The sequence below is a fragment of the Triturus cristatus genome, chromosome 7 (genome assembly GCF_964204655.1).
Source record: "Triturus cristatus chromosome 7, aTriCri1.1, whole genome shotgun sequence".
NCBI classification, from domain to species: Eukaryota; Metazoa; Chordata; class Amphibia; order Caudata; family Salamandridae; genus Triturus; species Triturus cristatus.
In genome coordinates, this window is record NC_140590.1 from 1644564748 (window position 1) to 1644588799 (window position 24052).

General features: G+C 42.9%; 1 protein-coding gene across 8 annotated transcripts in view; it reads left to right on the top strand.

The window, feature by feature from the left end:
- The window catches only part of KCNQ2 (potassium voltage-gated channel subfamily Q member 2), a 341848-nt gene extending 318046 nt beyond the window's left edge, over positions 1 to 23802 (top strand). For 3 of the 8 annotated variants that reach the window (XM_085619689.1, XM_085619691.1, XM_085619694.1), the window contains 4 exons: positions 769 to 877; positions 2550 to 2681; positions 13660 to 13783; positions 15066 to 23802. In XM_085619689.1, the coding sequence (XP_085475815.1) occupies positions 769 to 877; positions 2550 to 2681; positions 13660 to 13783; positions 15066 to 15812 (1112 nt within the window). In that variant the 3' untranslated portion in view covers positions 15813 to 23802. Of the gene's footprint in view, positions 1 to 747; positions 878 to 2549; positions 2682 to 6648; positions 6736 to 13659; positions 13784 to 15065 lie in introns of all 8 variants that reach the window. The other 5 variants (XM_085619690.1, XM_085619693.1, XM_085619696.1 and 2 more) reach the window with 4 other exon arrangements.
- The last annotated feature ends 250 nt before the right edge of the window (positions 23803 to 24052 follow it).

Sequence of the window (24052 nt, forward strand, 5' to 3'; positions counted from 1 at the left end):
AAGAAGCTCAGGTCTAGCACCACAAAACTGTAGGCACTCCAGACTTACATATGTATAAGGCAGCTCAAGACATTTCTTTGCAAGCCACTGACTTTGAGTCTTTTGGTGGGTCAGAGATTTTTAATTTGAGTTTGGATGTCTCATACTGGCGTGTGAATCTTTGAATTAGCTTCTTTGTGTGTTTGGGCTGTGTTTCGAAGATGATGGTCTATATGTGGTGGTCTCTACATGGATGTATGTATAAACAATATTTGGCTTAAAGTTGCGACTATCCATACATTTATTTCAGGGTGTGCCTTCTACCTACATGTGAGTGAGGTGTTGTCAAAAATGTCTCTGTCGTACGCACTGCGTGTTTTTCAATCATGTGTTGTAGTATGTGTTGATGTGGTGCCAGGTGGGAAGGCGTGTAAAAAGTGTTGTGTAAGAAACAAAGCAGCCATTGTCGTCTGTGCCTTCCCACTACTCTGGCATACGTTTAGTTATCCTTCTGCTGTGGATATTGACTAATTTCATTTCAGGACCACTTCGGCCATCTTCCAGTCTGTTGCGCCAAAGGACGGTCTGGCCTGGTGAGGTGGTAGCCATTGGTTGCCTCTTAGAAACCTGTCTTCCTCCGGCAACATGGGGGTTTCTGTAGTGTTCCATCAGTGTCCCTGTGTTGTTTTTTCTGTCCAGGGGGAGCTGAAGGCATCAGTCCCATTACTGACATTGTCCTTTCTGGACTGTTCTGCTATCTCTATTAAGGGACCTTGTCTTTGCACCTAGAAGCAAGCCTCCCTGGTGAGGACGTTCCAGAAGACAACAAAAGCTGTAACTGTGACTTTGCGACAGAAGATCTGACACCCGGACTCAAAGCTTCAATCCGGGCCGTGTGGTAAGATCTAGGAGATGGATGTGGGAGACGAGAAAGGGCCTTAGTACCTGCTACCACATCCAAGCATGTAGTAGCTGCTTAGAATCCAAGAAAGGTTGTATAGCGGTGAAATGCTATCCTCCTTCATAAGTATGCATATGTTTGAGTGCATTTATGTAGATGTTTGTCCTCAGTATGTAGTTAAGACTGTCGGACACCGGACACAGTCCTTCCCTCAAAACTGTTACTAGCTTGAAAGCATGGCACCCATATTCAGAATTAATTTGATTGGTTTTGCTGCCATATTTCTAAAACAATGTGAGCAGTCAATCTGAGACCGGTTACTGGTGGAGTGCTGATGTTTGTTATGCATGCATTTCATGTGCATTTCCTCTAAGCAGGTGATTTAGGGAACAGTAAGCATTCATAACAGTCTATATGCACCTTGTGCACAAATATCCCATATGTGTTTTGGTAACTAATTATGTGTAAATAAGTCAAGATTGATTAAGTTCAGTGCCCCGCAACCTAATTCAATATAACAAGACATATTCCTAAAATAGTATAGATGTACTATACAAACAAACACCAATACTATAGTTTTGTTTTTCATTCATTCTGAGTTAAGCCGGGTCGAAATGGTGTGGTAATATGGTAATACCTCTGGTTTTACCTGTTCCGAGCCACAAATCTGCAAACCTAGGAACATAGTGTATTTTTCCCATATAAATGTTACCAGGTTTAACTTGGAGAAAAATATTTAAGGAAAATATGCCAGGATGGTCCAAAATTTGTGCAGAGCGTTTAATCCAAATTTGAGCGGAAATTCCCATGTGCATTCTAGTCCAGATTACTGACCCAGCTGTAATGAGGTCACATATGATTTGTGATGTCTCTCTTTATAGTTACACCATTTCATGAGAGGCTGCTAATGCTTATTTGACTTCACTTGTCATTGCATGCATCATTTAGGTTGTGTTTGAAGATGAAGGCTGTGAAGGTTTTCTGTAATTTGATAGGTTCCGGAAGGTGTGTTTAGATGCCTAAACTCAAGTTACGTCTAGTTTATACTCTTTATATTTGTGAATCCTGACGTTACTTGACTGATATTGTATTTTTGAAATAATTGATACCACTTGCCTCACTTATTACATGTATATGTTGAATGTGTGCCATCTCCATATCTCTGAAATAATACTGTTCAAAGATTGTTCAAAGATTGAAATACATTTTTTACACAATTTGGAAGTACACTACACTTGATTTTAAATTAGACTCTTCATGGTCAGGCGTAGAATGCCCCAGAGATTCATTAGGAGATTGGAAATCGGCCACTTTCTTTTGGAAATAAAATGTTTCTTGGATTTTTTAGAAATGTAACATATTAGGCCCATAGATTTTGCAGTCAAAGGATTCTAATTTCTTTTGGACAAGAATGGCTTCTTCATGTAAACAGAAGACTGTATACTTGGTAAAAAGCAGGTGTCTTTAAACGTCTAGCACTACTGGAATCTACACCAACATAGGTTTAGATGCTGGCCTGTTAGAAATGTTTTGCATCTACTATCCTTCTTGGACTCTAAGCATAAGCACATACATACAAGTTATTTTCCCTTCATTCCCACGGTACTTGTTCTCAGAAGTTGGAGCATCAGTGATTCTCACTTGTTCATTTCTGTTATTTTCACCAAAGTGTCATGCGGTTCCTGGTCTCCAAGCGAAAGTTTAAGGAGAGTCTGCGGCCTTACGATGTTATGGATGTGATTGAGCAGTACTCGGCTGGACATCTGGATATGCTTTCCCGGATCAAGAATCTTCAATCCAGGCAAGCGGCTCCCCCTGTTTGAAGATCTTTTCTAATTATCTCTGGGTTCATAAAATCTCATATGTGCACCTGCACAGGGATGGTGTCTTATGAGGGGCTCTAGAAATAATTGTTGGAAATATTGTGAACTGGGTACACCAATATGAGCTCAAGACCAATTAGAATGAAAAGCGGACACTTCCTTAGGAAGAAGGAATATTACAATATTTTTGTATTAGTTAGGATTAATATCCTACTTAAATTTGAAATCGTTCTTTATTAAGGATATATTTTTGGTATTTATTTAGAATTATATATTTTCTTTATGTCTTTTTCTTCAATTTCCATCATATATATTTTATTTTTTATACATATATCATATTCCCGGCATTTCTTATAAGTTCGATAAATATATTTATTACTTATTTATTACCTTACTGTATTTCTCTAATATTAAATTTATTAACTATATATCTCAGCATACACAGATTCACCTTATACTCCTATTTTGCTTTCATCGCTGTTGTCAAGAGATACATATAACACCATAATTGACATAACATTTTCTTATTTTGCTGTACAATTGTCATCTCAAGTCATTTAAAAAGTAAATATATATTTGTTTGTTGTTTTAGAAAAAATAGAGCTCAAACCACAGACTTTAACTCCTAGAAAGAAAGAAATCTAGAGCACAAAGACGCTTCCTCTATTTATTTGTGTGGAAATTCTGCCAATGAAATGCAGAATAAAGCAAAACATTAAAACTGCTGGGCTAGGTGGGGCTAGGTTCCACTTATCTATACAAATTTCATTTAAAAGAACTAATGTTGTTTCTTTGTAGTAATATCATAAGAGATAATACAACTAAATTAGAACATGGTGGAAACTTTTTTGGATTCTGAAAACACAGCTGAAGGGTAGGTAACTGGGTAAATACAGCATATTTAAAGAAGCTACAGTAAAGGGAAATTTAGAGAGCTGCAGACCATGGAAGCTCCATTTCTTCATGAGATGAGAGGACTCACTATGAGTGAGTCTACATAATAATTGACACTGCACGTTAAATTGTATTTAAGATACGCATACCCTTAATGCGGATGTATGACGTTACAATGCATACTTTTACTACGCATGCACTTACAACACAATTTTTACAACGCAACATCCACTACAACGCATTCCATTACATCGCATGACACTACAACGCATTTTTAAAAACTACTTTTACAACGCATTCCATTACATCGCATACTACCTTTACAACGCATACCATTACAACACATAATGTTACATTGCATTTAAGGTAAGTATTGGATAGTATAGGGGTAAAAATTACTATTCTTACTCCAGGGGGTGCAACAGTAGGGTAAGTGTTGGATAGTATAGGGGTAAAAATTACTATTCTTACTCCAGGGGGTGCAACAGTAGGGTAAGTGTTGGATAGTATAGGGGTAAAAATTACTATTCTAACTCCAGGGGGTGCAACAGTAGGGTAAGTGTTGGATAGTTTAGGGGTAAAAATTACTATTCTAACTCCAGGGGGTGCAACAGTAGGGTAAGTGTTGGATAGTATAGGGGTAAACATTACTATTCTAACTCCAGGGGGTGCAACAGTAGGGTAAATGTTGGATAGTATAGGGGTAAAAATTACTATTCTAACTCCAGGGGGTGCAACAGTAGGGTAAGTGTTGGATAGTATAGGGGTAAAAATTACTATTCTAACTCCAGGGGGTGCAACAGTAGGGTAAGTGTTGGATAGTATAGGGGTAAAAATTACTATACTAACTCCAGGGGGTGCCACAGTAGGGTAAGTGTTGGATAGTGTAGGTGTTAACAATTAAAATTCTAACTCCAATGGTATGCATTGTAATGGTATGCGTTGTAATGCCTGCGTTGTAGTGACATGCGATGTAGTGTCTGCGTTGTAATGGTATGCTTTGTAATGGTATGCGTTGTAGTGTCATGCGTTGTAAAGGATGTTCCGTTGTATTGCCTGCGTTGTAAGTGTAGTGCGATGTAATAGTTGCGTTGTAAAGGTTGTTTCCCCCTTAATGCTCATTAGGTAGTGGAGTGCAGGTGCTGGCGTAGTCTTTGATTAATTTATTTATAGGCCCGTAGTGAGTGAAACATGTAGAGTGCTGCTTAGATCATATCTGTGCATGCGTAAATTCCTCTGCCGCACAATTCTCTGTGTGACCATCAATTCTATATGTATCCAGCATGTCCAGAAGTCAGGTGTGTTCTTTGTATGTGCCAGAGTGTCTTCAAATGTCTACTTTATGCATACATGAGCACAAGGTTGGTGATGTTCTTGCTGAGAAAGTTGGAATTTATGTAGGACGATCTATCTCGGGATCGACTAGTGCGCTAAGGTGACTCTCATTCCAAGAAAGTAGGAACAGGAAAGAGGCTAAAGTCCGCAGGTTGGTTAACATGATGGCAGTAATGGAAGTGGATTCATTTCCAAATATTTGATGCCCACTGTCAAATTTTTTCATGGAAGGGAGGAGGGTCTAGAGTTTGGTGGCGCTGACTGAGACAAAGCTGCCGGCATTAGAGATTGACGGAAATGAGGGACAGTCAAGCCAGCGTAGTGGCAAAATTGAGATTTTAGGTGCGCATGCCTGAAAAAGATTCACCGAATGAAGCCAGCCAGATGAAAGAACAATGAGAATTGGTCAAAAAGAATACCAGAAAATTGGGTGGGTTAAAATAAATATTACGACTGGGAGGTTTAGCAAATCATGAGGTTCTTGAGCAATGCTACTGCTCACTGTAGGGTAATTCTGGTGTAGATTGGCATTGCACAGTGGATGTGAGGTGTAATTTCAGTGCAGTGTTACAATTAATAGTTAATACTACATAGAATTTTCATATAATAATGGCTGCACAATGTCGCTGGCGAACTTTCAGCATAGTAAGGTCTTTCTGGTTGCTATGGATTGTAAATCTAACAAAATTATGCAGTGTTCAATCGATACAGTCAATCTATCAAACAAATGTGTAGCACAGAGAATATACATTTTTATTCCTGTATCATTAAGTATTTTACAGTAGATGTATTGAAAGTTAGGAGCAGTTAGGCATGGGGCAGTATGTGGACTATGGGGTGGGGACAGTAAGTCACATTTGATCTAGTGCATGCCAAAAATATTGCATCCACTACATTGACCACCACTGCATCCACAAGGTATGTAGATGTAGAGTTAAGAATAGTAATGGCAAGTACATGTAGAGTTAAGAATAGTAATGATAAGTAGATGCACAGTTAAGAATAGTCTTGGTAAGTAGAAGGATGTTAATGGTAAGTAGACGTGGAGTTATGAATTGTAATTAGTTACCTTAAGGATGTAGTGGATGTAATATTTTTATAGGTCGATATTGTTGACCTTGATATAGTGACATACAATCCACCATTAAGTCCTTCTTTTCTCTGATTGAGCTATCTACAATCCTTATTTTGAGCTAAACCTTGCAAAGTGGGCATTTGTAGACACTCTAGCTTCATTAGTGACGTCATGTTGTTCGATGTGCATTGTTTCTATAGTGTAAGTGTTTGTGTCCATCTGTCCTTGCAACACACTCCCACCAAAACGTCAGCTCCAGTCTACAGTTCCGCTTCGGCACCACCAGATGGCACTTCCGCCTGCTGTTCCAAGAATATATGTTGCCTCATATCTCTTTGTATAAGCTGGATATTGCAATATATATATATTTGAAAATATATTCCAGTGCATGCTGCAACAAACATATTTCTGAGTCGCTTTGGTTTTTACCCATGCAGTTGGTCTGACCAAAATATAAAATCATGGCGACCAGAGCAAAGAAAAGCGGTATTGTCTGTGTTCTGTTTTGAGTGGAATATATTTCCTTCTTTCCCACTGATTTCTGGGCCCTTGTATTTCTCCGACTCTCCCTTTCACCCCCACCTGCGCAAAGTGGCTGCTTTACATATTTTGCTGGTGTCTTTTCTATTTACTTTTGTCAGGATAGATTTGATTGTTGGGCCCCCAAACCCTTCAACTCCCCGGCATAAGAAGTTTACAAGCAAAGGATCACCCCAGTACACGCCTAGGTCAGGCTTCTTCTCACCACTGGCGTCTTGTATGGGCTGTTATTTCTTTTTCTGCCCCTCTGCTTTTGATCTGCACTCCTTTTCCCCCCACAAGTCACCTGACGGTCTTTGCTCCTTTCTGATTAAAAATCAGTTATTGTTGTAGAATCTTCTTTGGAATCTCCAACTTTGGAGTGGCTGTACCTGAATAAGCCTGTAGAGTAACTTGATGGAGTCTTATTTGTCTGATGCCTTTGAAAGGGCTTAACAGGTGGGGAAAATTCAATCACATGCCTGACGTGGCTGAATCTGACCCAGCCATTCTCGTCTTCAGGGACATCAGCAACCCAGCAAATTAGAAGACTAACCCTCAGGCCACACACAAAAGTGATGGATGGAACTCTTAAATTAATCTCATCCACTGGAAATTACCTGTAGCTGCACACTAGTCTATTATTATTTTGCACACCATGTCACCTCAGTTTGGCCCAAGCTGTATGCAAATCTGTCTTGACCCTGCTCCAATGGGAACAGTTCAGCCTGACCTGCCAAGCCAGGTCCTCCCTGATCCGGAGCACAAGGAACCCAGGACCAGTTTTGCCCTTATTACGGGCTCATCAGCCAAGCATAGCTTGGTTCCAGTGGCACCGTGAGCATGGGACCCATGTCTTCCACTACCTGGCGAGTGTTTCCAACTATAGAAGTAGTTCACAGAGTTTATAGAATGTGTTCATTTCTTCATATAAGCAAGTGTTCCCAACAGCAGTGTATTTTTGCTTTATTCTATGAATTTCTAGAATACAAAGGTCCTATAGGAAAAAAGTATTCCCAACAGACAGGTCACCCCCACATTGACTTTCATATGAATAGGTTACAAGGATATAGCCACATTATCCTCATAAACAAACTGCTGCATCTATATATTTAAATCAACATTGTACTCTGTTGCACTTTTTGTCAAAAGCACAAAAATGTTAATAAAATATCTCCCGTTTGGTTTTACTTATCGTAAATACATTGCTTACATTACAAAATCCATTTGCTTTTACATAATCAATTTTTTCTAATTCATACATTATTTGATCTTACACATTTTTATGAAAATTATATCTAAAAACAGACCTCTGAACCCTCCCCACACTCACATGCATACCCCACTCAGCTAGTAAAACAGCCCTCAGCTAAATAATGATGCATACTTGTATGCTTAACGTTCATAAATATTGGTGGTCATAGCCGATAGGCGTAAGTAGGATGTTGTAATAAAAAACAATTGCTATATGGAAAAATAAAAATAAGATATATCAAATTTTGTGGTCTTATCAAAAAGTTCCACAGGGTACCATGTTGAATTAACTATATGGATGCAGCTTTTCTTCTAATGGTATTAGGTATACCCAAAGAATTAAAATCAAATGTACACAGGTGTTGTGAATTTGAGCTGAAGAGGGCCCAAAATCGCCTACAGCTGAGAGTACTTAAAACGTCCACCATCTTATTTTTCACCATCCTTGTTCCATGGATACAATATTCACATGAGAACATCCCATAGATCTTGATAGAGTGTCATAGCATCTGTCAATACCAGTCTTTGATATACAAGATTTCCAACATAGGGGATCAGGAGGGCCCTCCCTTCCCCCTTGGGTGCCCAACTTACTGTGCTGTCATAGCACATGCATTGCCAATTCAACTTCTAAGTGATAGAAGTTTGTCTCCATGTATTAGGTTCCTAGCAGTCCAATAATCTAAATTCTCTGTTCTAAGAGTGTTTAAATGCACCCACCCACATGCACCCTCACTCCCACACACACAGAAAATGGAAAGTGGTAATGAAACCTAGCAACTGCAGACAGTCTAAAAAATAGATATAGACCCCTACTGAAAAAGCTGGCACATATATCGAAAAAGCCCTAAATTTCAGAAATCCTTAGGCTAGTCAGGTGCCTTGGAGGAAGGGGGTTGTGCAGAGCTGCCGGGAAGATGCTACCAAACCTCTGGTGCGCATTCTTCCGCCGCTTGGCAGTTTGTTTAATTTCTGCTCTATTTCTGCTTTGTTTGATTAGCCCATTTGGGTTTTACTATTTTGGGTTTGGTTTTGTCTATTGAATGCTGATTGACTATCAAATATTTTGCCGTCTGAATAAAATAGATAAATAAGAGTATCTCTGCATGGGAGCATGAAGCATGCAAGAGCCGGGGGAATGCGCTGAGCCTGAGGTAGCAGAGCGGGTAATGGGGCACGACCCTGCCAAGTGAAAATGGGTGGAGGCGGATGCCTAGAACCCATGCATCTTGCAACTTTTCTGAATCCAACATAACTCTCAGATCAGCCGTCTCTCTATTCAATGTCTTTGCTTTACAGGGGTTCATTAGCTTAAAAGAGGAGCACAGTGGGAGTTTGTGTTTCAGGCATCGTTGGCAATGATCATAAACACCAACACATTGTGGGCTCACATGTAGGGCAATACTGGCCTTCTACTTGGGCTAGAGTTCCTCTTGTAAGTGCAACTCATCTGTAATGACTCACTGGCCACATTGATTGGAAAAGAGGAAGGGTGGACATTTGGGGAATTGGTGGGTTTTGACCTCTTTCAGGTATGGTAATCAGTTTTATTATTTGCTATCACATTCTCCTTATAACCCATACAGAAGACCAATACAAAGGCAGCTCTCAATGCTGTGTTTCTCTTTTGTTATCATTCTTGTTGAGAATATAGATGGACACAGATTGATGGGCTCTTCCTAGGAGTTTAGCAAATAAGACCAGATGACTTCCATTCATCTCTTTTGGTAATACAGTCTCATGTCATCAATATTAAACTGCCTGGGGCATTATCAGTGAATGATGATCCCACGCGAAGGTGTGGGATCTAGGCAAAAGAGTTCCCTGTAGAGCTTTGAAGTTATTTTTCCCAAAAAAGATCCATCCAGATGCTGCTTCACAAACATGGAAAGGCTTCAGGCATTTTTAAGATTCTTAATATCTTTCTTCCTAATCTGTCTATTTATACATTTGCCTTTTTCATCTACATATGAAACAAAGGGATCGATGTAGAGTTTGGTGGAAAGGATATTCTTCCATGAACGAGGTGGAGTACCGTGTCTGCCAAACTGATGATTTGCCGCTCAATTTAAAGTCAGTAGAGGTTTTGGTTTACATAAACAGACTCCCTCTTTGGGATTTTGTTTTTGTAGGACAAACATGTTTGCTGAGCGCCCGCCTGAAACATGGTTCCTTCCTGTCAGGGATACTGAAGATTTGTATCTTACTTCACTTCATATAGGCAGGGCCGGACTGGGAACAGAAACCGGCCCTGGCAAACTGCTCGCCCGGGAGAGGAGGGTGGGGGGTGGGGGGAGGAGGGTTGCGGCCGAGCTTTTTGCTAGGGCTGGTTTCGGACGATTTTGTTACAGGGGCCGATATTGCCGAACCCCAGTAACAAAAATGGCCCCCACCCTGGCAGCTCACCGGGGAAACGCCCAGTGCCCGCTACGGCCAGTCAGGCCCTGCATATAGGTCACATCTTGGACCATTGTACCTGAGCTGCCTTTGCAGAGAAGTGTTGTCAGGAGGTTACATCTTTCTTGGGCTGCACTAACAGGGCCAAAAGAGACACTGAGGATGGAGATGTTTGCTCCAAATGTCCACATTACTTCCAGGATAAGCCATTCCTGTGAAGTCACTTGAATTTCTGGGCCTTAATTTCCAGATGAGTCCCAAGAAGTGTGTTTTCTGAGGACTATAAGGACAGGTTAACACGAGTCATAAACCTACATCACTTGATGGGTGTGATTTCTGAATCAACACCTTTGTTCACTTCTGTGGTGGTCTTCTAGGCCTGAGGTGAGATTGCCATGCCACTTTATATTTACACACTTGGGGCCATATTACGCATTGCTCGCACTTTCCCTATTTGTGCCACAGCGCTCCTTTCAGAAGCTGCGCCGGGTGAAAGCAGGGATAGTGCATCCTATTACAATGAGTAGGGTGCCCCAGGGCCCCACAAACTGATGCCGCCCTGTGGACAGTGCATTCTGTGAAATACAGAGAGGCTGCTTCAACACCGCTCCATTTTTAACTGGGCAGGTGGCAATTCAGCTGCCATTTACAGAGTGTGGTGAGTGACTGCACCCACCTACATGGGCATGTCCAGTCAGGGGCGTAACACAGGCCCCCGCATCCCCTGCAGTGCGGGAGGCCCCCGAGCTGCAGGGGGCCCCCTCAGCACTGTACTCATGCCGGAGAGCTCCGGATTAAATCTGGAGTGGGTGCCCCTCTATGTACCTTGCAGAGGGGCCCCTTCAACTTTCGTTACGCCACTGTGTCAAGGGGGTCCAGGGGACCCTCTTCCACCCTTTGAGAAAGCTGATTTCGGGAGGTGCACTGACAGTGTGCCACATTTTTGTGGCGTGCTGTTAGTGTGTTTCCTAAGGAACTGTATGTGTCTGCGCCTGTTTCTATAATATGGCATGGGTACAGAGGCAAAGAGATTCCCTCATTTGCATTGGGCCATGGAACCATGCAAATGAGGGAATGCCCTCTTATGATAGCGCTGGTGCTACAAGTGCACTAGTGTCATCAGTATTCAAGAAGGGGCCGCACATCTGTTTGCAGCCCCTTCTGTAATACCATTGTGCCTTGGTGGCCCAAAATATGGGCTCACACACCTGTTGCGCCTCAGGGCACAATGTGAATGTATAATACAGCCCTTCAGAGTTTGATGGAAGGGATCACTTTCCCCTATACATTCTGCTTTTCATGAATAATTTACACTCTACAATTCTGTCTTTTTTCTTTATTCTCTCCTTCAAACTGTCTTACTCTTATTTTGAATGAATGTATCACTTTTTATTCCTTCAGCTTTTTATGTCTGTTCTTTCTTGCTTTCTGTCTACTTTTTGCTTTGTATGTTGATCCCTTCACTCCTTCTTCCCTTTTCTATTTTCTTTGCTTTTCTTCATTTGCTATTTTATCCTTTCTTTTAGTGCCTTTTTCTTTATTCTTCTATTTGTTTTTTGTGCTGCTTCTTTTTCGCTGTTCTTATGATTATTTTTATGTTTGGTTTGTCTCGTTTCTTTTCTGATCTTTCCTCCTCTATGTGCTACCCTCTCTGTTTGCCTCAGCTACTCTATTGTGCAGTAGGACTCAAGTTCCTTCTTTTAGGTCTTCATGGTTATACTAGCCTTAGTTTACTCAGAAATCAATTCAGACTCCTCCTGCCTCATTTGCCTGTTTCTTTGCCATTTTGCCGCACGCTTCTACATGTCACACTTCCATATCCCCTTCCAAATGCTTATGCGCCTTTCATGCTTCTGTGCATCAGTTCCTGCTTGTTTACTGCAGTATCTAATTCTGGGAACTCCTTTCATCCCTATGAAATCCCTACAAGTCTACCTGCCTGCATGATTCTCTTCCTGCTTATAAACTCATGCTGCCCACGTGTACCCTTACATACATAGGTGCTCTTGACAAATCTGTGTGCAACATCCGATACCTGTGCACAAATCCCTCCATCGTCTTTCCCTTCCAGCATACTCCCTTTATGCACCTATCTGTCCATTGCTCATCTGCTGTTCTGCAACTGAAAGTTGCATCGTCTCCGGTGAAACTGGCACCATCTGCCTGTTATCGCAAGGATTGTTCTGAGGCTAATGATCTGGTGTTGCAGGGAGTGACCCCCTCCCCGGATACAGAGGCATCTATTAAGAAACCACCTGGGACTTGTTGTGTAAGACCTTTGTGGCCAATCCATGCCTATGCATACAGTGCTGATGCACCTGTCTCCTTTCGCATACGTGAGAGCTACCTATGCGTACTGTGCAGATACGCATATACCAGTAATCATTTAGTGCAGTCCAGCCTCTCCATATAGTGTAGATAAAACATTGTATGCGTATAACATAGACTGACCTTCCATGCTTGGGCATACATTCCAGATCTGCTTGTCTATAGTGTTCATTCCTTCCAGTATCTTTCGGTGCAGTCTGTGCAGATGTATCTTTGCATGCAGTGTAGGTCAACCTCTGGGCGTACACTGCAGACATGCCCATCCCAGCCTGTGCATACTGTGCGGACATTTCGTCCCGGATATACACAGCCAAGACCTGCATGTCTCTGTGCATATGGTACTCATCTGTTTGTGCTTGTGCACACAGAGCAGACCTCTTCTGTACTATATTACTGCATAAGGAAAGGCTTTAGTACCATTCAGTGCCAGATATATATAGGATGCTGTGACAGAAAATAGCATCAAAGTCATAGCTTCTTGGGGGGCTTAGATAGAAGCATAGAAACTATAGTGGGGTCCATGCCTGTCACCCAAAAAGGGGCTCCATTGTTATAAATACCCTGCATGTACTGTTTTGTGGATTCTAATTACTGAGTTCTTTAAGGGAGATAAAAGATACACAATATAGCGACTAATGGTTCTGCTTTGAAATGACTTCGAAACTGTGTCCAGGAAGCTGTGAAATTATATTTTGATGCCAGTTTTGATGTAGATCAGCCATTTGCTAATAATGAGCAGTGCTTGTCATGATCTGAGCCAGTTGTGAGCTATGCTAATCATGGTTTGCGAAAATCCAGACATCTGTGTTCATACTTTGGGTAATGGCTGATAGACTCTCAAAGTTAATGAAATAACTCTCCCTTCCCAATCGGTGGTGGCACTGATGTTACCAGGAACCTCATTAGATAAGATGGGTTTTCATCTTCCAGACCCCCTACAGTGTGTTTAGGTGGTATCATGAACATGTTTAGGCAGAAGAATACCCTGGGTAGCGAGGGGTGGTTGGGGGTGTTGAGAAGATGGCAAATGGGGCTTCAGGGCATTAATTTGTGACACAGATCCTTCCTGAAGTCTGGGTGCAGGGTTTCCTCTCTTCAAAGACCTTTACTAACTAGACTTTCGGCCTTTCCTGGGTGTCTTGTGCTCCTGCCAGAGTTGACCAAATCGTCGGACGAGGTGTGCCGATTACTGACAAGGACCGTACCAAAGGGGCAGGAGAGGGGGATCTGCCTGAAGACCCAAGCATGATGGGACGGCTCGGGAAGGTCGAGAAGCAGGTACTGTACTGAGATATCTTTGTACATCACCCATTGTTCCCAGTTTGTGTTGGGTCGACCCATGGAGCATCAGCACTTCCATAAGTCCGAGAGTATTTCAGGGAGCACTTAACTATTAGGTAATAGGACCAATATAGCCTTACTCCTCTTTTTTGTAAGTTAATTTTAACCATACCCAAACAACATCTAATAAAGGGATACCAAGGTTGGGTTTTATCTTTTTAGGTACCTGGCTAGGAAAAATATTCAAAGTGCTCCCTGAAACAGGGTGGAGCCCATTTTGGTTTTTAGGGATCACGATGAGACCTGATGATGAATCATGCCACTGCTAGAGTGCGTGAGGGTCTACCAAAGAAATAAGGAATTTTTTCTTTTTTCTTTTTCAATCACTAGCGAGGTTTCTTTTGGGTAGTGATTTTGTACACTAGGTAGGGGATACCTTTTTGTGATTGTTGGTTCTAATAGGGAGCCTGTATCCCCTTCTGTGCATATTGAAGTTCTCCCTTCCCTTCCCAGGAGGGGTTCCAGTTGGATTCTGCCACGGGTTGGTTGGTTTGTACATATGTTGCTGTTTTGCCACCTGAGAGGGTGAGCTGATTTTCCTCTTGGCAATGTTGAGATTGTCTTAAGCTGATCATCTTTTGATGACGAGTGATATATAAATTGATCATTGCGATCCATTTCTCTGGTGGGGTTTTCTACCCACATCCTACATTTGAGCTGCCAATCCCTACACAGACATCAAGACTCTTGGACAAAGAGCTCAGGCACTCTAATGAGAAGGGATGCTACTTCTGTCTCTTAGGGAAATTGGGTTGCCCAGCAACAAATTTACTCATTGCTGTCCAAGCAAAAACTACCATATTTTGAATCTCAGGATCTTTAACAAAAGTCTGGTGGTTCCAATGTGCCAGGGAAAACAATCACAGTAATTTTCTATGCCGAATTGCTTATTCCTTTCCTTAACAGTTTATTTCTAGATTTTCCCAAATTCCAGGGTCTGGGCACCAGTGGGGTTCATACTAGAATGCAATGGGGTTCCCTGGTCGAGACAGACCAACCAATCATTTGTCAAAACCAGACGACAAACTTCCAAAATGTAGGAAGTGGCATCAATGTATAATTTATCCTAAGGAAAGAGGTTCATTTCTGTGAAAAATTTGAGAAATACTGCTTCCTACTACTTGAGACGGGACAGTCTCCAACCCTTGCATAATCCTGTCAATTTGTGTTTTCAAGGCTGCTATATTGATCTGTACATATTGTTCTTTTTTGTGTGCAGGTGCTGTCTATGGAGAAGAAGCTAGACTTCCTGGTGAATATCTACATGCAGCGTATGGGCATCCCACCCACCGAAGCCGAAGCGTACTTCGTGTCGAAGGAGCCAGCACCACCGTACCACAGCCCAGAAGACAGCCGTGAACACGTGGATAAGAATGGCTGCATCACAAAGATCATCCGCTCCAGCAGCTCCATGGGGCAGAAGAACTTCTCTGCAGTGCCACCAACTGAAGGTGTATATGGGACCTCCTGCCCCCCATCCACCTCTTGGCAGCAGCAGCCCCTGTCGCAGCCTTACCAGCGCCACAGTCATGGCTCCTCCCCAGTTGGGGACCCCACCTCGTTAGTACGTATCCCACCTCCACCAACGCATGAACGCTCCTTGTCGGCCAACAGTGGGGTCAACCGGCTCGGGGTGGAGCACCCCACGAGGAATGAAGATGGGTCAATCAAGCAACAGGAGGGGGTCTTGCGGGACAGTGACACTTCCATCTCTATTCCTTCAGTGGACCACGAGGAGCTCAACCGCTCTTTTAGCGGCTTCAGCATCTCCCAATCCAAGGAGAACCTGGAGGCTGTGAACAATGGCTGTTTCGCAAGTGTGGCACCCTGCCCCAAAATCAGACCCTACATCGCTGAGGGTGAATCGGACACAGACTCAGAACTGTGCACACCGTGTGGACCGCCACCCAGATCAGCGACGGGTGAGGGACCTTATGCTGACATAGGGTGGCCGCACACCAAATAACTCACAATGGCACCTCCACTGCCTGTTGCCACCCAAGTCTACAGACTCTGCGGACGAAAGGTCAAGCCTGGTTCTGCCTGAGGCTCCACCACAGCACAAAGCGCTCTTATCTTTTTAAAGGAATGATTTGGAGGTACAACATATTCCACAGAATCAGGCCCATTGCTCACCTACTTCTAATAATATCCTTCACAAGCCTTGTGAATATTCTGAGGACACCCTCAAATATATAAAAATGATCCCACACCTTCGTACTTCACTGATGTGCACATTTAGCTCTGAGACACAGGTTGGGGTTTGCAGTGGGCTGGTGGAAAATGCTTTAGAGATCATTGGTCAGCTAATCGCTATTGGGAAGTATTGCTTTTAATTTGGCTGCACACCTTGCTCGTGATTGGCTTTTCTTAATTTTTTGCTAAGATGGAAAGTTCCCCTTTCAATTTTTTACAACCTTATATACTCAGAAATCCGTCCTATTAACTTAGGATTGAATAATAAAAAATCAGCCACACCATTTTGAATCCATCTCCACCTCTCTCCCTGCTGGCGTATGACCCGCTATATGAAATGTATGGTACCCTTCACGCTCACTTTGACGTACTGTCTAGTGAAGCGTTTGATCTACTCTAGAAGTTATTTTCCATCAAATAATCATAACTATAGTATTTGGTGTGAGAAAGCCACTACTATATGTCAAACTGCTGGTCACTAAGCCGCTGGGATAAGTCCCGTCACTAAAAAAACCATTTAATGTTGAGTGAGATGGTGAGACAGAAGTTTGGGGAGACTGCTGCACTTGTGAGAGTTTGCACAGCAGCTCTGTTTGCAACTCTCTGACCATCCAACCTCGGAATATTTCCACCTTGTAATCCTAGATGGAGGAGGAGGTGGGCCATTGAAGGGGCGTGGCTTGGAACACAGACATTGCATGAGAAGCTGAGCATCACATCTACCCAGTCCTGTCAAGTTTCCCAGGTCCATGCATGATGTGCTGTTACAGTCCAGGGTTTTTCTTTGAATTGACTTGTAGTCTTGTTTATTCCATTATAAAACAGGACTACATGTCCCTGAATTCAAAGAAAAAAAACCTGCCCAGGAACAGCACACCAGGCATGGACCTGAGAAACTTGGCAGCTATGCCTACCTTCAACAGTGCAAACAACGGCATCTCATGCTGCCACCCTATCTCCTCCGGTGGTTTTCTAAACTCGCAATCCATAACTCCAGTGGAAGCCTCCGCACATGAGCTGGAAATTTGCTCCATTCAAGTGCTGCCAGCTAAACTTGGGGTCTTATCCACAAACTGCACATTTGAGTAAGTTTACTACATTTTAGTATTCATAAAATACGCTTTTGTTGTAATTGACACTTTTGTAGCAAATCCCACACTACAAATAGCTAAAAATTGGTACTGCTACACTCTCCCATAGAACACAATGGAGTTAAGGACTCATAACAAAACCCCATATGAAATAAGTAACTTAAAGAAAATTATTAAAAATAATTTTAAAAAATATACTGAATAGTAGTAAACTTACTCAAAAGTGTAAACATATTAAAATGGAAGTTATCTTAGTGAATTGAGCCATTGTTCAGCATGTGATAAAGTCATGTAATTGCGTCATCAAAGTGTGGCACAGAAGCTCCGTGTGAGTTAGCAGCGGTGTTGAATTGGTATCTGAGGCCTTCAAGGGAGCGGAACCTTTTGAAGACTTGCAGGAATTGGGTGAGTGAATCACTTATAAGGCTTGTGCCTCTGTTATCCAGACAGAGGACGGGCAAAATCAATGATCTGTCAGGCTATCACCTTGGCAGCCTAGTCAGGCGCACAAGAGTCAGTCGCATATCAGGATAACAACTATAAAGGGAAGACACTCTTTTTTTTCCCTCACACAGCTGCAGCGATGATTATTCACCCTTGGGTTTTTCACATGTATCTATAAAAAGCGACAGGAGGCCAAGTGGTTGGGGAACGCTGGACAATACAGATACCCAGCAACAGTTGTACTACTGAATACCAGCACCAAACAATATCGAGATACAAGAATATCGATAACAGAATACCAGGGGATAAAAAAACCTAAAGGTAAATACTTAAAGGGAAGGATAGATTTACGATTTCTAACTCCCCATCTATGTATCTTTAAAATATATGCATCGTGTAGGAGTATATTTGTGGAGTTAGGGATAGAATATCTATACTTACTCAGCTGTCAATATCTTTTTCAATATTTTAGATATTTTTGTCCATCAATAGTGTGTGCTCGATATTCCGAGTGTACACCACCAGTGACATAACATATTGAAAACAGTTCTTCCTTAGTCCTGGTGTTCAAAAAAATAGACACATGGGCATATCAAGGACTGGGGTTGCCAATGCTCCACTGATGAGGTGCAAATGTTGCAATAGTGGAATTTACAAGGAGTGTAAGTGAGTTTTAATGCACTTTGCAGATCTTCAAGTGCCATCAAGCGCAGTGCTCTGAAGCGTTTTCTTGTTACCACATTTATTGGGTCTGCAAAAGAAGGGCTTCTTCTGATGCTAGTGTCTGCAATAGAATCTATTAGTGTGTCCACAGACCAAAAACACAGGCCTTTAGCACCAACAAGCCTCCACAGCTGCTGTGTGACTCCTTTCCGCAGGGTACTTCTCTATTACAAATTAACTATCCACCTCATTGAGCCAAATGCACTGAATCTGCACACCTCAAATGCGGGAGTTTCTGTCAGCAACAGGTTCTAATGCAATGTGCCCTCACTCCTCAGTGGTGAGAGCTTCTCGGTCACTAACAAATCCCCCCTGCATTAGTGCCTAGGCAGAGCCTCTGCACACCTCAGAGGCAGGTAGCTTTACTATCACCACTAAATCACTCCTTCGCCAGGGCCTAATGTAGGGGGCCTCCACACCTCCATGGCAGAGAGCCTCTCCATCACTAACTAACCATCACTCCGACCAGAGCCTGATACAGAGCGCCTCCAAGGCAGAGAGCTTCTCTTTCACTAATACACCATACCAGTGACCAAGCCCTGATGCAGTGTGTCTGCCAGTGCTTACTTAATTTGAGCCGGTGGTTTCCAGTGCTAAGGCCCTGCACTTAATTGTCAAAACCCGCACTTATGACAGTCTGACACATGGTGGTGCTGTCTGTCTACATTAGAGATGAGCACAACAACAGTTGTTTATGAATTCTATATACATTTAAATGGCTTATACCTGTCACCCAAGCCATTCTCACCGCTTTGGGGGCCTGGAGTAGCCTGAATTGTCACATGGAATACAGTGTGATGGTTAGTGGTTGTCATTTGCAATGCTGGCAGGAGCAATGGGTGATGCAAGCTGCAGTGGCCTCCTGAAGAAGGCCCTGGCACTCACTTAAATTTTTTTACAAACTAAGCACTGGCTGTCTGCACACCTTCAAGGCAGAGAACCTCTGCCCGAGGCCTGATGCAGTGTGCCTCCACACCTCCAAGCCATGGACTTTCTAAGTCACTACATACATCTTGAAGAACCCTTGCTTCTGTAGCGTGGGTCTGTTGTGGGTACTCAAGTTTGAACCTTAGCATCTGTTCAAAGAAAACACGAGTCACTGTAGCATTCACTGTGATTTTCATGGTGCTTCTGAAGGGAATGGCATTTAATATGTCAAATGCCTTTCACCAGTCTCTCAGATTAAGACTGAATGCAGCTGAAAATCATGTATCTGACTGTTTGACCCCAAAAGCAATATTTCACAATTTTTGCATTGCTAGGAGTTGGAGTGGCAGGGGCGAATGGAAAATACAATGTGGAAATAAGGGACAAATGACTGGACAGTGGGCATACCAGAGTTGTTTCACAACCCCTTTTTGTGGTAAAAACAGTCCATAGGGCAGAACAAAGTTCAATGTACTCATGCAAATCAGGCATGTACAGCAATTTTACGCATAGATGGCACATTCCTTTGACTAAATTGAACTTATACTTCGGGATGAGACTTACAAATGAATTACAAAATAAAGGCATATGAGAGTAGGCTACCTGTGGCTAAATTACTCTAGGTGTGTGCACATTCCCCATCCGTAATTCAAAAGCGCTTGAGAGAGTGGGTTTGCCATGACACCTCTTGCAGTTGTCCAGGATCTCCACCATGAATGAGGTTCCCAACCCCACAGTAGGGTTAGAGGTGGGGGTGGGAGGGGGGGTTCCTAAAGTCTGGGGCCAGAAGACTGGCCATGGTTTGGCCCGATGGACCCTTGGACTCTTGAGCCAGAAATGAGCCGAGATAAGCTGTGAGTGAGTGACTTTTCCAGCAAATGCCATGAGTCAGAGAGGGAGAGGGAGATAAACAAACAGAGCAGGGGAGTGGAAGAAAGACAGGGCAGAGGGAGACGGACAATAGTCAAAAAGATGAAGGCCAAAGAGGAATACAGGTGACAGCCTATTAAGGGAGTAAGAAAGGAGGGGACATTTGGGATGGGGAGAACTGAAGAATAGGAAAGTAGAGAAAGAGAAGAGGTAGGAAAGACATGCCATGGAAGAAGGGTGGGACTGCCATAGGCTGGTGGGATAAGAACGTAGGGCTGGTGCAGAGTCAATAGTGTGATGCCCCTGAGTGAGTCTGCCTGCACTCGCGAGCTACCAGGGGCACCAGTCTGTCAGAGCACGCCCATATCCATCAATGGGTCAGTAGAGCTGACCCCCGCTCCTTCTCCCTGCCGTCTCAGCCTCTCACAGAAGGACAATGATTTTACTGGCTCGGCCTGTTCCCTTAGTTGGCCGCCTGGCTTAAATCTTCCTTTAAATCCTCTGACTTGCCCGCTTCTAACTTTAGAAAACTTTAGGTCATTCACAAATGTTTCTAGATGCACTTGAATCGCTGATCCTAGCCCCTAACTCAAACTTGAAAGGACCTTGGGGCTCATGTATGAGCCCCTGCGTCACTTTTGCGCCACCGGTGCGTCACTTTTTGTGACGCACCAGTGGCGTAAAACATGTGCCATGTTGCGCCATATTTACGAAGTGACGCATCTATGTAGATGCGTTACTTCGTAAACCCCTGCGCTACATTATACCTGCAACAGGTATAATGTATGCAGGGTGGGCGTACCCCCGCAAGAAAGGGTCGTAGGAGTGGCGCAGCGAAATCTATGAGATTTCGCTGCACCACTTCTAGGACGCCAATGCGTCAAAACCTTATGCCTGCCTCATGGCAGGCATAAGGGTGACGCAGGCCCTTTCAGATGAGGCTTGCCCCATCTGAAAGGAACATTGCTGGAGTTGCGTCAGGCTTCCGACACAACTCCAGCAATGCGCCACTTTTTGCGCCGACAGATACCTGTCCTTCCTTGCGACATAATGCGTCATATTATAAATATGACGCATCATTGGTGTCGCAAGGAGGACGCACTGAGAAGTGACGCATCGCTGCTTTCACGCAGCGATGCATCACTTCTCATAAATGAGGCCCCTTTTGTTTGTTATGCACACGTAGAGTGAAGCCAGCCAATCAATCTGATATTTACAAGATGAATGTGGGCCTTTTGAAGACAAACGAGTAGATTTCCAAACGCTTATCCGCTTTTGCATTTTCCTATCTGGGTACGTGCTTCATGTACGTGCATCACACCTGTATAAGTTACGATAGCAGACGTAAATCACCAATATGTAAATGCGGCCCCTACTCCATGCACACATTGTGTTTGTTGTACCTGAAATTGCATGTGTATTGGCAAATCTCTATAAGCTGCAAGACACGGCCCACAACTTATTTAATTTCCTCCTTAACATTTTTATGAGTCAGCCATGTCCTTACCAAGAACACAATAATCAATGTTGTTGGTACAAATAAGAATTGGGATTTCTTTCTGTAATTCCGTCCAGGACATATCTTACGCACTAAGCGCCATATTTATAAGTGCGCAGGGCAGCACATCAAGTGACCGTTTCGGTGCTGGGTTACAGGGAAAGGGCAAAAATGCGCGGTATTTATCCAATACAGTACATTCCTGTCCTTTTCCCTGCACTGTCTTGGCGGCCTTGCACCAACGCAGGCACCCATGCACCATGATGTAAAGGTGTCTGCGTTGCAAGCAGGATTGTTTTGTGCAGGAAGTGGCGCCTTCCTGCACGAAAACAATCCTGAGAGGTTTTTTCCTCTTTCTATGTGTGCAAACGAAAAACGAGGGGAAATAAGCATATTTCTCCTTGTTTCGCCTCCCTTAGGGATGCGTATGTTTTTTGGCTCATTCCCAGGTTTACAAGGTCTTGTAAATCTGGGAATGTGTAAAAAACCATGAGAGTTGCATGGGAACACCCACGCAACACCCATAGAACGTCCACCCAGGGCAGAGTAACTCAATGCAATAATTTTAGCTGCATTACTCCATATTTTTGGAGCCACTCAAAGCAACACAGCCATGCAAAGTGGCTCTGCGTGGCTTCAAAAATATGACTTAAGTAACCAAGTTCCATGGTCAAGAGCGACGCAAACCAGGTCATAATTATGGCCCCAAATCCTTTTTAGGAGACATTTGTGGTACTGCACTTTATCAATTCCTGTAAGAAGTTGCAGTTCCATTTCTTTATTCTTTCTGGTCTTTAATGTGCATGGAGTGATGCACTGTATTTCATCAACATGGAAAGGAAAGGGAAGAACTAAATACACCCTAAACAGTATAATGGGTTAGTGGCGAGAAGAGGGTGAGGGGGGACAACAGAACATAATTTGCTTAAAGATTAAATAAATTGGCAGAGTGGGGACCCGAGGCCAGAAGTAGATTCTTGCAAATTCAGTGGCCACACGAATGATGACGGTAGAGAAGTTAGCTGTCTGCTTTAAAACCTCCAGTGAATGTTATAATAACCTTCTGAATTATTATAATTCCACATAAACCAATTGAGACATATTGTTGATCACGTCACTCGTCCCTGAAATAGGTAATATCTGTTGCTTTCCAATTTACTTGAAGGATTTATCTCAGCCATTTATTTGAGAAAGTTTTGGGAGGATCAGAGTTTCACTCCCCATCACAGTCTCACTTGAAGCTTTGTACTATAAGCCAGGGCATGAGATAAAAATTGGCATTTATTGAAACTTAGTCTCGATGGTGGAGGCAGCCATCTTGGTTAAGGCTGAGCATCCAAGCCGCAGACGGAACTTCACATTTGGCTGATGCAAATGCAGGTTTGGATGAGATGTGGCAGTTCCACATTACCTGTGCAGAGTGCACTATTGTTGGAAACCATAAACAGAGATTATCAAATATAAACTACACCAAACCCTTATGCTTCCAATAAACAGGAAGGTCCTTTTCAGACATGGGAGTTCGACCTTATTAAAGATGGTGGCTTCCATCTCCATAATCAGTGTTTTTTTAAATACAAGTTATCTCCTGCTCACTGATTAGGCAAAATAACACAGAAAGTTAATGGGCAGATTGAAAAAAGGGTAAGATCCTATCCCGGAAAATAAAACTGGAGTTGCCCTTTAAGATGTATTAGATTTTCTCTACTTGACATGCCTTGCTCTCTACATTCCTCAGTATCAATTACATATTTGGTATATCATAAGCAGCTCATCCTCTGTCTGATGTTGAAATGAGTAGGGAAGCAGCTGTTTACATCAATGTACAGGGATCAAGGTTCCCCAGCCCTAATGGCTGTGAGTTTAGGATGTGAGTTATAAGCTGGGACTTGATGTACCAGATTATGTTTTATGGAGGTCGATGAGCCCCATTCGTGATCTGTCACTCTGTCTACAAGCTGCCTGCCTCTTCACATAAGATCTATGTCAAACTGGAGAGAGACCCTTTTATCCATCTGCAATTTGAATATTGTTCACTTGATCCTCTGAAAGCCCTGGTGTTGAGATACATGTGTTTCATCTTTAAAGATCAGTTTGAAGGTTAATGGCACAGGTGAAAGCACAAGGCTGTTTGGGTTTCCGTCTCTTTCAGGCGATGGAATATGGGAGGGGCGTAGATGAATGATAGCCATGTTTTCTGACGGATGCTTCGGATGGGGGGTGGGGGGGCGGGGGGAGAGGATAGAAACTGCCCATCACCCGCAGATCTATGCACAGATCAATGTGGACGAAGCTTATTTGTGCTTTTGTGGTACTGAATCACAGCTTATGATTTATTGATTTGTCTATCTAATTTTGCCTTCCTTACCCAAAAAAAACAATTTCTGTCAAAACAACAACACAATGTTGTCACTTTGGTCTTATGAGTAATGATTAATGCATAAGTTTCTCCTCTTG